The 13,514-nt window shown below is 40.1% G+C and overlaps 2 protein-coding genes across 3 annotated transcripts in view; one reads left to right on the plus strand and one right to left on the minus strand.

Annotated features, from left to right (window-relative positions):
* Nucleotides 1–13,514, plus strand: part of cndp1 (carnosine dipeptidase 1) — a 149,696-nt gene that overhangs the window by 106,742 nt on the left and 29,440 nt on the right. The window lies entirely within an intron of this gene.
* LOC141779598 (amine sulfotransferase-like) lies at nt 1,504–12,556 on the minus strand. 2 transcript variants are annotated; one of them, XM_074654495.1, is made up of 8 exons: nt 9,877–12,556; nt 8,313–8,474; nt 7,209–7,423; nt 4,875–5,001; nt 4,626–4,720; nt 4,310–4,490; nt 2,673–2,821; nt 1,504–2,482 (listed from the first exon to the last, which is right to left on the minus strand). In XM_074654495.1, the coding sequence occupies exons 2-7, from the start codon at nt 8,467–8,469 to the stop codon at nt 2,697–2,699; spliced, it is 900 nt and encodes a 299-aa protein (XP_074510596.1). In that variant the 5' UTR covers nt 8,470–8,474; nt 9,877–12,556; the 3' UTR covers nt 1,504–2,482; nt 2,673–2,696. The 2 variants fall into 2 exon arrangements, with proteins under 2 accessions (XP_074510596.1, XP_074510595.1); XM_074654494.1 differs by having other exon boundaries at nt 1,504–2,821; nt 9,877–10,764.

The following is a 13,514-nucleotide window of genomic DNA, read 5'->3' on the forward strand; positions in this document are numbered from 1 at the left end:
CAACAGCTGTCAGTGTGTCAGTGTGCTGACTTGACTATGACTTGCCCCAAACTGCATGTGATTATCATAAAGTGGGCATGTCTGTAAAGGGGAGACTCGTGGGTACCCAGAGGACCCATTTTCATTCACATATCTGGAGGTCAGAGGTCAAGGGACTCCTTTGAAAATGGCCATGCCAGTTTTTCCTCGCCAAAATTTAGCGCAAGTTTGGAGCGTTATTTAGCCTCCTTCACGATGAATATATGAATATATATATATATATATATATATATATATATATATATATATATATATATATATATATATATATATATATATATATATATATATATATATATATATATATATATATATATATATGAAACTAGAAAACTGCAGGCCTTTTTTGTCAGTCATCCGATTCCTGACTTGAGTCAGACTCTGCAGTTCAGCTCACATTTCTAAGGAATTGGACATAAAGAGTAAGTGTGTTCCCCTGTACAGACTGACACAACAAGCTTTCACCATTATTTTCATAATTGTATATTACCATCTCCTGTATATCATAGACTCATACTATATATTTAGCAGCCATAGAAGTCCATAGAACATACCAATGTTTTTGCATTTTACTACAAGTCCTATAAAGTAGCCTTCCTTTTCACCACAGTATGAAACTATACACGCATATATACGTTAAAAACTGCTTGATGTGTAGTGAACAGAAAGCGTGCTTTTAGTACTGTCAAAGTAATTCTTCCATGGCGATACAGTTGAGATTGATTTAAAGGGTTGCACTGCATTCGCAAGCAACAATAATATAACAGTTACAATCCGCCAGTAAACCGAGCAAAAGAGTTTGCGAGCTGGAAACAGAAGAAGCTGCCATCGAACCATTTACGAGAGGAAAATGGAGAGAGGTCTACAGGAATTTGTCAACTGGGCAAGTTTTAATTGTTCTTTCATGTCAGCTAATATATTGGCCATGTCTCATGTTGTCCGGAACAAAGACAAATCAATGCAATGATTGTAGTGAACGGGAAAAGGCTGCGGACAGCGGAAACAGCTCATCAGTCATGTGAGTTAAATGTTCTCTACGTCAGAACTCATCCGGCAACATGTTTCCATACCTCAGTTAGTTCATCAACTCTGTTTCGACAAAGACAAACACCGTCTCAAGCGAGCGTAAAAAACGTTTTTCTAACGCAATACTTCAAAATGTGCATAAAAATGGAAACGAGGCTGGTGAAGGAATGGTTGGAGTTATGTTTTTATATGATCGCAAGACAACAATGCTTGCTACTAGGCTTGCCGCGGTAGTCGGTGTTACATTACTTGTCCCCCAACGTCGTTTCACTTTTTTTTGTTTTTTTTGTTTTTTTTACAGAAATAAAACCCATTTAGTTCATTTACGCATATCAGCGGCGTGTTGTCAATACATAGTCTGACAACGGACGCTACAAACTGAAAGTGAGAGTGTTTCTGCTCCGTACGGAGTCTCAGCTCAGAGCAGCAGGAGTCAGATTTCACACACAGGACAAGAGAGAGTCGACAGACGAGACGACGGCGGAGGATTTGGTGTCAAAACGAAAAGCAAAAGCGCCTATTTGGCAATATTTAAATATTTAAACCCAGTGGTGTAATGTAATAAAGTAATGAGGAGTATCTGTACTTTACTTGAGTTTTTAGATTTCTGTCAACTTTCATTTTTACTCCACTACATTTCCTAAATAAGACATATACTTTTACTCCGATACATTTCCCCTAAACATCTTGGTTACTATTGCAAGCAAGCAGGTTTGGTCAATCAGTGGTCGATCATTCACGTGATGGGCAAGTGCAAAGCGCTCTGAATGCCATAGTTAAGTTTTGATTTCTGCTCAAGTCCAGGCAGCCTGCATGTCAGATCACACTACTTGCGACTACGAGGGAAGGAAAAACTGGATTCTGTTCTTTAAATCCTTAAAGTAGTGAAGACCTCGTTTTTCTCCAAGTGTAATGTAGCCTCCGTTTTGAAGGTGGCGTAAATGTTAGGAGGAATAAACTTCATAAATCTCAAAATTCTTGCTTTTTCATTAACAGCGTTTAACTGTACTTTTACTTTCAATACTTAAGTACATTTAATATAGGAAATATCAGATACTTTAAGACTTTTACTCTCTAATAGGTGACTTTAACTTCTACTAAAGTCATTTTCTGGTTAGGTGGCTGTATTTTTACTCCGGTGTGGCTTTCAGGTACTTCATCCACCACTGTTTAAACCCAATGCTACAACAGAAACATAACGTTAATGAGGCAATCGTCGTGCGTCGGTGCAGTGGCGCCAGGGGGACTACCTACAGACCCACAGCGAAAGCTGGACCGGAGAAGCTGGACACACCGCCATCCAGCGTTAAAACATCTCTATTAGCTGATCATAAGAAAATACCTACATATTCTGTCCTCAATGCAGGTTTGCATAGATTTTCAAAGTCTACTAAAATGAATGGAAACCAGCGGCTGCCTGGAAGGGAGAAAACACTATAGTATGCTTTGGAAAACTGCAGTAAAGTGTAGCCTCATAGGCTAAAATGTACAAAGGCACTAGTATGGCAGAAGGAAAGAGAAGCTGGCATGAAAATGTTTTTTTTTCTCTGTATAGCATGCACATAGTGTTCATGAAGCTGCAACTGTGACTATCTTCTTCTTCTTACTGTTGTCATGCGACCAACAACTGATCATTCAATGTCCCTGATGTCCCAGATAAAACACAGAGGCACGTCCTTCATCTCTCTGTGGAAGAGCTCGTCAAACCTCTGGTTCTGGGCCACGGTGAAGTGATTCTTCCAGTCGCCGATGGTGCCTGATGTTCACAGTACATGAAAGGAGAAGGAAAAGGTTGTAGTCATCCATCCTCACTCGGCCATGTAGCATTAGTCTGGATATATGACTCCTAAACCGGGGTTTGAACACTTCTGTGCGCCGTTACACCTCTAATCTACATCTCACAAAATGTTAAGGCTTCTGTCTAAAGCCAAGTCTGCCTTTAAAACCTTGGATCCATCATTTCGGAGTCATCCGTCATCCGTCATTTTTGTTACAATTTTGAAATACATTTTTTTAATGCCAGAATCAATATATTTGCTTCATTTGAGTCTATATGGAGGTAGAAGTAAGTTACCGCTTTTATTGTTGTAGTCTGAGTAACGTGACGTCATATCCGTTCCGTATCCGTCAACCAAAACAAACCGCAGCGAGCTGAAACTAGAACGTAGAAAACGCTGGAGGGTCTGCGTGGATACGACCTGCACCCTCACATGTTAAAACCACTTTGGGTTTCACACATTGCAGGAAAAGCAGAGCTAGACATCACGGCTAAAGCTGCATGCTAACTCTGTCATGGACAGGAAACGTTATCGTATTGAGGTAACGTGCGGTCAAGCCGGCCGTCACTCTCATCTCTGTGGTCAAATGGGCCGACGCTACAACTGTAGAGCACCCAGATACTGACATTTATATTAAATGCATTCAGACGGCCCCGATGGAGCTGACCATGGATGTATAAAGAGAACGGAGCTGACGGGAGAGCTAGAGACGACCTTGGAGAAGTTAGAGGAAGTATACACGTGTGACTACGTCCGGTTTTCAAAATAAGGTGTTAACAAAAGGAACTGTTTAAAATACATATATGTAAATAAGATTGATTGGATTATATTCATCAGAAGTATAAAACATTTCATGTCCCTTATAAATTAAAAAGAAAATACAACTAATTTGTGAGGGAAATGTCTTTATTCTTTGATTTTTGGGTTGCTGGAAAAAACGTAATAATTCCTGACAATGACTGATATATTTGACTTCAGGACATCTTTGACTACATACATGCTGAAAATCTAATATTTTACTGTATTAATTTAGATATTTTCCAAAGTAAAAGTCCCTAGAAGTGTATGATTCAACTTTTTCCCCATGGTCTAGTGTTAACAAAGTTAACAAAAATCGCAATAAATCGTAATATTGAATCTCAATACTTAAAAATCGCAATACATATCGAATCGGCACCCAAGTATCGTGATAGTATTGAATTAGGAGATAGGTGTATCGTTCCAGCCCTTCTGTACGCCTACATCATTTTGGAAACACAGCGCTGCACCTGTCTATTATCAGTTCAAACATTTCCAAAGATGTTTTTAGATCATTGTGTTATAATTTGTTATTGTGAAACTTCTGTAACTCTTTGAGTTGACAGTTGAATACTTCTTGGTTCTGATTATTATCAATTAGAGGTCGAGCAAAGTGAGCCACAGCCTCGAGTTTCCTGTATGCATCTGAAGCAGTAAACCTCTCTTACCTTTCCTCATGAATCTTCCCTGGTGGTGGCTGAGCAGAGCACCTGGAACCTGCTCATAGTTAGCCTGAGGGATCTTCCTCATGTTCTTGAAGGTGCTGTGTTTCACCACATCGGCCAGCTGCTCATCAGTCAGCTCTTTACCCAGGAACAAGGAGATCCTCTCCACTGCGGACTGCAGGTCCTGGACAAAAACACAGTAGCATAAACGCTCTATTTTCAAAACCATTTTTATAGAGTGATACTTCTTAACACAAGCCTGCAACAAACAGTATGACATGACAGCGTATGTACAGATTGAAATGATTTATTCTCCTACTTGAATCATTTCTTCATACGTGATGAACAGCATGTTCATATCATCCTTGTGCGAGTGCCACGTCTTAACATGCTCAAACCAGCTGCCCCCAAACACTGCAATGAACAATGCACAATGTTACCACCACACTGCAGACATTTCATCACGAGCTGAGAGGATAAACATTGTCTGTGCAAACATTAAAATGTTTGCACAGAGAATGTTTATTCTCTGTGCAAACAGTTTGTGAGTGACAGACGAAGAACGTACCGTTTCCTCTCATGAATTTCTCAAAGAAGTCATCGAAATCCTTCGGAGTTTCCAACATGTTTGCAACTTTGTGGAAGTAGAAGTAAGACACGAGGACATCTTTGGGATTTCTTGCCACGTAGATCACCTAAAAGAGGAACAGTCTGGGTATCAACAGTTTATAACTCTATCCTGTTTATGGCGACTGACAGACTTTTAAATTCCTTTTTGAAATAATACATAGGCTAAATTCAATCTGTAACTGTACTGTATGTTCATGCCAAAACCCTTCTGGGGCCTGAAATTGGCCTCTCTGGGTTAAATGGGATGATTTAGGCGTGTACCATTTCCTGCAGCTACAGGGCAGGAAGTCACAAGATCAACTACAACAAACAGCAGGATGAAAAGAGAGCATGAGATCTGATCAAACTAAAACAGGGTTTCTGTTAGTTGTCACTGACTTATGACAATATTGTGAATTTGATACGGGTCATGTAAACAGCATATTATGTTTTGATATTCTGAATTAGGCTTTACAGTATTCCGAAAGGAGCATTTTCCGATTAAGACGTGAGATATGGCGATATTATTCAGATTTTAGGAGCGTTCTTTGGACATGTATACATCACATTGACAATATGAGTCTCAATTGGGGTTTTTACAGCAGTTAGCGACACCCGGCCTCTTGCCTGTTGTGCACAAACCACCTGGCTCACAGTTTGCAGAGATGCATGTGTTGCGGTGCACAGAATGATGTCACACATCTGGTGCTACACATTTAATTAAAATAACACTTTAGGTTCACAATCGCCACAATGTGTATTCTGCTTCCATCGTGTACACAGAGATTCTCGTCGGCCCAATTCCAATCCGCCCCCTAACACCCTCTTTGCGCGTTCGCATGGAGGGTCCGCCATATTAATTGCCATCCCAAACCAATTTTGCGGGGAGTGGAAGTGGGTTATAAAACCCTCCAACAGCGAGCCTGCATCGATGCCGACTTAACCAGGTGACTTGACCACGTGCAATGCCGTTTTGTGTTCGTCATGGAACACGATCCAATGTCAGTTCCATGTGACTACCGGTACAAACATTAACTGTAAACTGTTCAAACTAAGACAGACTTTTAATTTATTCTACTTTGTTGTCATACAGACGTCAACAACTCAAAGTAAATAGATTGTATTTGTCTAGTCTAGAAAACAGTGACATGTTCATTTGATTGTAAAGTGTTGTATACGGAGCTGCTGTGATGCAAAACAAATTTCAGACCTGTCTGACAATAAAGTATTATTGTATTATCGTATTATCGTATCTATACATGTAAGGGATAATGTACAGCGAGCCGGTCTTTGTGGTGCAATAAACCTCGACAGGACGATGCCGCACTACACACTGCTAAAAGGATGTGGCCATATGTGGCCCAGACCACCTCTGAATGTGGTCTGAGTGATCGGATCTCAACGCGTCCTCAATGCGTCTTGAGTGCACCTGTACTTAGAGCGATCACTCAGGACGCTTGTTAATATTATATAATTCTGAACAGGGCCTTTGTGCATATATCTCAGGAAACATCAATGCCTTGAAGGATATTTGCAGAGTCTCTGTCTTAAAACAACATTCACATGCACATATGTACATTGAAAGCACTGTTGACTTGCATTAATGACTCATCCTAATGTTGACTTGTGGTAATGACTCATCCCGGAGTTCAACTGAAACTAATACGAGGCTTCAGCAGCTGTATTAGTTATCATATTAGTTTCAGTTGAACTTTGGAAAGTATTTATACACAGAGTATGTATGGCTGCATGGAAACGGGAATATTAGTGGAATACTGATTTCCATTAACCATGAAAAATGTCCGAAAAAAAGTCTGAAAAATGTCTGAAAAACAACCATCCCAAAAAGTCTGAAAAATTACTGAAAAAAAGTCTGAAAAATAACCCCCCAAAAAAAGTCTGAAAAATGTCCGAAAAAGTCAGAAAATGAACAGCTTAGTAGGAATATTGTCTTTGATAAGGGCAAGAAACAGAATATTTTGTGCATGAAAACATAGTCACTGTTAGCTCTGTCAGCACTGTTGCCGTTGTTTGCACCGTTTCTGTGATCAAATTTCAAATTGCAGCCATACTCCTTCAAACACAGCAAGATGACATTTTCAATGACTTTATCCTCCTACTCTAAGGTAATTTGTGTTTTCCTCCTGTCTCTCTTTTGTTTTGCCTCCAGCCAACGCCGTTACATAATCAAGATGTCGGCACTAAAAGGGTCTAGACTGCTTATAAATATTAAATAGGGGGACCTAAAGAATAGTCTTTTTCAGTGTGTAGGTGAACCTGAGAGAGAGCTGACCTTGCCCTTCTGGCTCAGAGCAGCAGGCATGAACTGGAACTGCAGATGGCTGACCCTCTGCCTGGGTGACGGAGCGGTGATGAACGTCTCTCTGGTGCCATTCAACTCTATCCAGGGGACGAGGTCAGCGTTGGAGTGGTTGTTGACCTTGCTGATGGCGGTCAGATCTCCCTTCGCCTCCAGGAGCAACATGATCTGCTGCATCCAGATGGTCCCTGTCAAACAGAGCAGACGGACCTCATTTCCATCTCCCAGACTCTGTGTGTACAATGGCAGCAATTAGGTCAGCCGTGTGTGTGAGTACACCTCTCCTGTTCTCTGAGTGGAGCTCTGCCCTGATTCCTCCTCGTGTTTTGTGTTTTCACAATACGCTCTTGTCTAGCTGATCATTTGATACCCCTGCTCTCGGCTGAAATCAATTTGCAACACACAAAAGAGCACGACATTCATGTGTACATACTAATCAGCCTGGTTCCTTCCTCTATGCTGAGAGCTCCAAGAATCACGCTGACCTTAAGTGAACTCCCACTGCAGCACAACAGTGTATCTGGTGGAGGAAGCTGTACTGGCGCCTCCTCCGAGGCCCTGTTTATACCTGGCGTTAACATGTGTCCTGGGTCAGCCGATCGCATGTGGACAGCTCGAAGTACGTCAGTTCACACCTGGCGTTAGAATACGTCTCCACATCGAGTGACTCCTTGTGATCGGATCTCACTTCCCCGCTCTGTATGCAAATGAATATAAGTACATTTTTGTTTGCAAAGACCAAATGATTTTAACCGGTGAGAAGCAGCGATGCACTTCTCATTGCTAGTCTGCCGGAATTTAAAGGCCCTGACACAATAAGCCGACTGTCGGCCGTCGGCGAGTGTCTGTTAGCATCGTTTTTTCGGTGTGTCCCGCACCGTCGGCTCTAGTGAGCAAGCCAACGAACAGGCCAGACAAACTCGGCAAGTGGTTTGAGTGATCGGATCACAGTGCATCTTGTTGGTCGTTTAGCAGCGTCCATCTGTGATCGGCCATTCTAAAACAAAGTGTAAACAAAGTGTAAACAGGGTCTGTGTGTGACAGAGGAAGACTCTTCCATCTTTGTTTCCCTCTCACCTGATTTTGGGTATGTGACGGCAAACACATCAGAGTCTCTGATCTCCAGGTCGTAAATCTGGTCCACATCGTCTGGATCATGAATCCCGCTGATCAAGTTGAATCCTTTGTGCTGCACCAGTTCATGGTCAGGAGTCTTGACATCATTGATGTCCATGATAGCTAAAGCAAATTAAAAAGACAAGTGCTCTGCTGAAAGTGACAATCGGTCCTGGTTGACATTTGTATTTGAGCGTAAACAATGGAATTGTGTTCAGAGTGTATCAGTCTGGAGTCTTTTCATTGATACACAAACATAGAAATAGAATGGAAACAATTATCTTGGTGCCTTCAAATGGGGTCATTAATTAATTGATAAAATGTGACATAAATTGATATTTCTGTTTTAATTTGCTTCTTTATTTATTTATCATTGTATTAATTCCCTTATTTAGTTATTTACTCTTCTATTTATTATTTTTTTTATTAATGTATCTATTTATTCATTATATATATATATATATATATATATTTATTTTTAAATGTTTCTATTTTTTTTCATATTTATTTTTAAATGTATTTATTAATTAATTATTGTTTTTAATTTTTTAATTTATTTATTTTTGCACTTATTTTTTATTTATTTATTTTTCTGTGTTCTTTTCTTTATACATTTCTGCCTCATTATGCAAATGATGGGGCTGTCACTCAACGTGTGTCATCATGTAATTTATGAAACAATGTTCACCTCAATTTTGTCAAATAATTAGTGAACTGTTCGTCATAACTGTTTTATTTATTCAATATAAATAATGAAACATTATTTAAAAGTTTTCTGAATTTCCTCTTTGGATTTATAGAATATGATTTTACAGGGCAAACATTTCCAGAAGAATTAAATCCTCAGACAAAGGCTGAAAATGTGTAAATAATAAAATAATCATTCAACTAGTAATAATAATAAATGATGTAAAAAAAAAAAGAAAAAAAAAACTTTCTTGGGGAGAACCCTCAAACCCACCATCTCTCCTGGTACGTTTTATTCCCTGTAGAAATTCAGAGTGTGTCTCTGTATAATGTGGAGGAGCATCGTGACTGGGACACTGCTCCTGAAACCTAATTATAGGCCTATAGAAGATGCATGGCCTAAGTATAATAATATAACAATAAAACACTTACTACACAAACAATTTAGTTTGATTAGGACACATCCTGCAGATGTTAGTGGTACTGGCTTTGGATTTAATATATTGGCTTCATAATATCACATTATAAATTCCAGAAAATGCAAAAAAATAAAAAATCCCATATTAGGCTAATTCACCCTATGTATGATGTACTGTGTGGTAGTTACAGTTACAATGTGGAGACCGTTATAGTTGTCATTTAAGGCTCCATATTAATAACATTGCATCATTAATCATCACTCAGCAGCAGACAATCATAAACTGTGCAAAAGTGGTGAAAATGACTGTTAAGAAGGCATCTAAAATGCTGCTCCTAATGGCCAAGAAGAATGAGTTAAAGAGCAGAAAGCACTGCGTATCGTGTCCAGATGTAAAGTTATCAACATGTTGCTGCCTACCTGCTGCTGTCTCTTGTGTCCGCTGCTGAATGAACCCGGTCCAGTGTGTTTGTGGTCCTCCTCTCTGCTACCAGCAGGACTCAGGCCTACATAGCCCGTCTCAGCCCACTTTATACCAGTACAGTACATGTAGGTCCCGGCGGACCCGCCTCTCCTCGTTAGCTGAGACCTCGAGATGCGCATCGGCCGCGCGCTGTTACGCACTGAGGACAAAACAAAAAGAGAACAAACAGAGAGCTTCCCGTTCTCACAACATCGCACCTCAGCTCACCTCAGCACATCCACTCATGACAGGAGGGAGGAGGAGGAGGAGAGGGGAGGAGGAGAGGAAATCCCAGCAGGTCACTTATCAGAGCTGTCCCCCAGCTCCAACCCGCCGCAGGAGACTGATAACAGGACAAACCTCACTGTTCATGCAACATCACAACCAAAACAAGGCTCTGATGTTACATAAGCTGCGCTGTTAGTGTTGTAAGTGAGACTGCATATTTCACAGAGTATATGCAGAACACACAAACACAACAGGATAAACAGTCCAGAGCAGCGGTTCTCAAACTTTTTGGGTCCAGGGGACTCCTTACAGAGCCTTACCAAAAGTAAGTCTATTCAAGTGTGCTATTAGTGTTCTTCTTTTAAACTTAAAATAAGAGAGTATGCTTTCAGTTTACTTTTGATGTACTTATCAGGGATATACATAACAATTAAATTAAATTAAATTAAATTATACTTAAGTATACTTGGCTTATACCAACGTGTATACAGAAAAGTCCATGTGTACTTGGCAAGTACACAAAAGAGTCCAAGTATACTTGGCTTATACCGACAAGTATACAGAACAGTCTAAGTGTACTTGGCAAGTATACAAAACAGTCCAAGTACAATTGGCAAGCATACAGAAAATTCCAAGTATACTTGCCTTATACCAACGTGTATACAGAAAAGTCTAAGTGTACTTGGCAAGTATACAAAAGAGTCCAAGTATACTTGGCTTATACTGACAAGTATACAGAAAAGTCTAAGTGTACTTGGCAAGCATACAGAAAAGTCCAAGTATACTTGGCTTATACCGACAAGTAAACTGAAAAGTCTAAGTGTACCGGTCAAGTATACAGAAGAGTCCAAGTATACTTGGCATATACTGAAAAGTAATGTATTATATATTCTCTTATAAAGTCTCCAAGTCCGAGCTGAAATAACCCTGATGACATCATCAGTGTTATTCTATTTATTTATTTATTTTGGCCCGCCATCTCCTTCCATCTTCGGAGGACTAAATTTACTTTGTTTTTATTCTTTTTCAAATTAGTAGTCAATGAGGGGGAAAAAAGTGATAATACTAATAATAATCATAATCTTAGTCAAACAGTATTATATTATATAAAACAACAAAAACACAAAAACACAAAAAAGCAGGGGCGAATAAGGACACAAGTCCTTGAAAACGGATAAATATCAACAATGACAGAGAGCAATGAGCTGACAGACATAAACGTTTTGACAGGCTGAGTACTGTAGTACTAAACTAGCACTAGTACTAATGAGGGGGTTTGACACTTTAAAAATAACTTCAAAAGGAAACTAAATATCTACAAGTTGAACTAAGTTCAACACAATTCTAAAACACAAATCCCCATCAAGTCAGTTGAGGCACATCTGGACATTTTCCCACATTCCTTTTTAAAAATATCTCTCTCCAGCTGTTTGAGGGACTGTGAGGGAACAACAATTTACGTCAAGTCCAACGACAGATTCTGTACTGGACTGCATGTCCAAAAACCTCCCACCCACTACTGTCCCAGCTGAAGGAAGTGGTTCTGACTGTTTGCCCATGAATGACCTTTACTCTGAGGGATATTCAATCAGTAAACTGGCTTTTCTCTGTTTTATATCAATGTGAACTGATCACTTTGGTGATTTTGGACTGTTGCTGACTGATTTGAACAAAACACCGTGTGATGGTCTTTCTTTTTAAAAAGACTACAAGATTAACTAATCAGTAAAACACTTAGATTCTTTACTCCTGTCCATTTACTTAATCAGAACAGTCTTAAAGGGGAACTACGCCCATTTTCAATAGTCCATGTTATTCCCCTGGTCTAAAACAGTCAAAAAACTATTAGTAAACATGAACAACTCTCCCAAATCCAAAAAAACTAGAGTGCAAAACTGTGAGAAACTAGATATTCTTTTTTTTCCCGCCATGTTTCTACAGAAGCGCAGAATGGACAAACCAAACACTGGCTCTAGAGAGAGCCTTTCATGTTTTTACTAGGGCTCTCAATCGATTTAAATATTTAATCATGATCAATCGCAAATTAATCGCACATTTTTATCTGTTCAAAATGTACCTCAAAAGGGAGATTTGTCAAGTATTTAATACTCTTATCAACATGGGAGTGGGCAAATATGATGCGTTATTAAAAATCAATTAACACAAAACAATGACTATTATTGTCCAGAAACCCTCACAGGTACTGCATTTAGCATAAAAATATGCTCAAGTCATAACATGGCAAACTGCAGCCCAACAGGCAACAACAGCTGTCAGTGTGTCAGTGTGCTGACTTGACTATGACTTGCCCCAAACTGCATGTGATTATCATAAAGTGGTCATGTCTGTAAAGGGGAGACTCGTGGGTACCCAGAGAACCCATTTTCATTTACATATCTGGAGGTCAGAGGTCAAGGTACCCCTTTGAGAATGGCCATGACCGTCTTTCCTCGCCAAAATTTAGCATAAGTTTGGAGCGTTATTTATCCTCCTTCACGACAAGCTAGTATGACATGGTTGGTACTGATGGATTCATTAGGTTCTGTAGATTCACTCTAGCTACAACCTAAAAATCACAAATTGTGTTAATGCGTTAAAGAAATTAGTGGCATTAAAATGAATTTGCATTAACGCGTTATTATTGCGTTAACTTTGACTGCCCTAGTTTTGACGTTACCTGAAGGCCACCATAGTTGTCCGACACGCTTGTGAAACTGCGGTAACGTGAGCCGCAGAGTGCAAAGCCGTGGTGCCGCCAGCCGCCGTCTGACTTCCGTTGCTCCTACAGTAGTGTTAATATGGTAAGGATAGCCTCTGAGCGAGGTGAACGGCGTTCCCACGGTTTTGCATCCGGCGGCTCACGTTACCGCAGCCTTGGAACGGGAGGAGTGAGCGGAGGGGGTACTCAGTTGGTTGCAATCTGCAACCGCACCACTAGATGCCGCCAAATCCTACACACTGTACCTTTAAATGCAGCTTTAATTGTCTTCTTGATAGTTTTACCAGAAATTTGAGGTCAAGGTCTCCCCCAGGAAACTGTTCATCGGAGGAAGTGTGTGTGGAAGAGCTCCTCTGCATCTTTCCCCTGAAGGTTAATGTTTTATTATATAAAGCTGTAATCATTTTTTTATGATGTTAGTGGAGGTGGCTGGTCCGCCTATAAAACACTACAGGAAACCCTGAGCAGCTGTTGGACCCCCTGCTGTATTTAGTCTAAAATCCCTCATCACGCCTTGGTTACACACACAGATTGACCCCATTCAACTTCTCATGTGACTCCTGCAAACACAGATGGCTACTGAGTGATGATTTAGGTGTGTCATGGGAAAGGGGGAGAATCACTTATGCAATCAAATATTTGAGGTCT

Source organism: Sebastes fasciatus, chromosome 12 (genome assembly GCF_043250625.1).
Source record: "Sebastes fasciatus isolate fSebFas1 chromosome 12, fSebFas1.pri, whole genome shotgun sequence".
Taxonomy (NCBI): Eukaryota; Metazoa; Chordata; class Actinopteri; order Perciformes; family Sebastidae; genus Sebastes; species Sebastes fasciatus.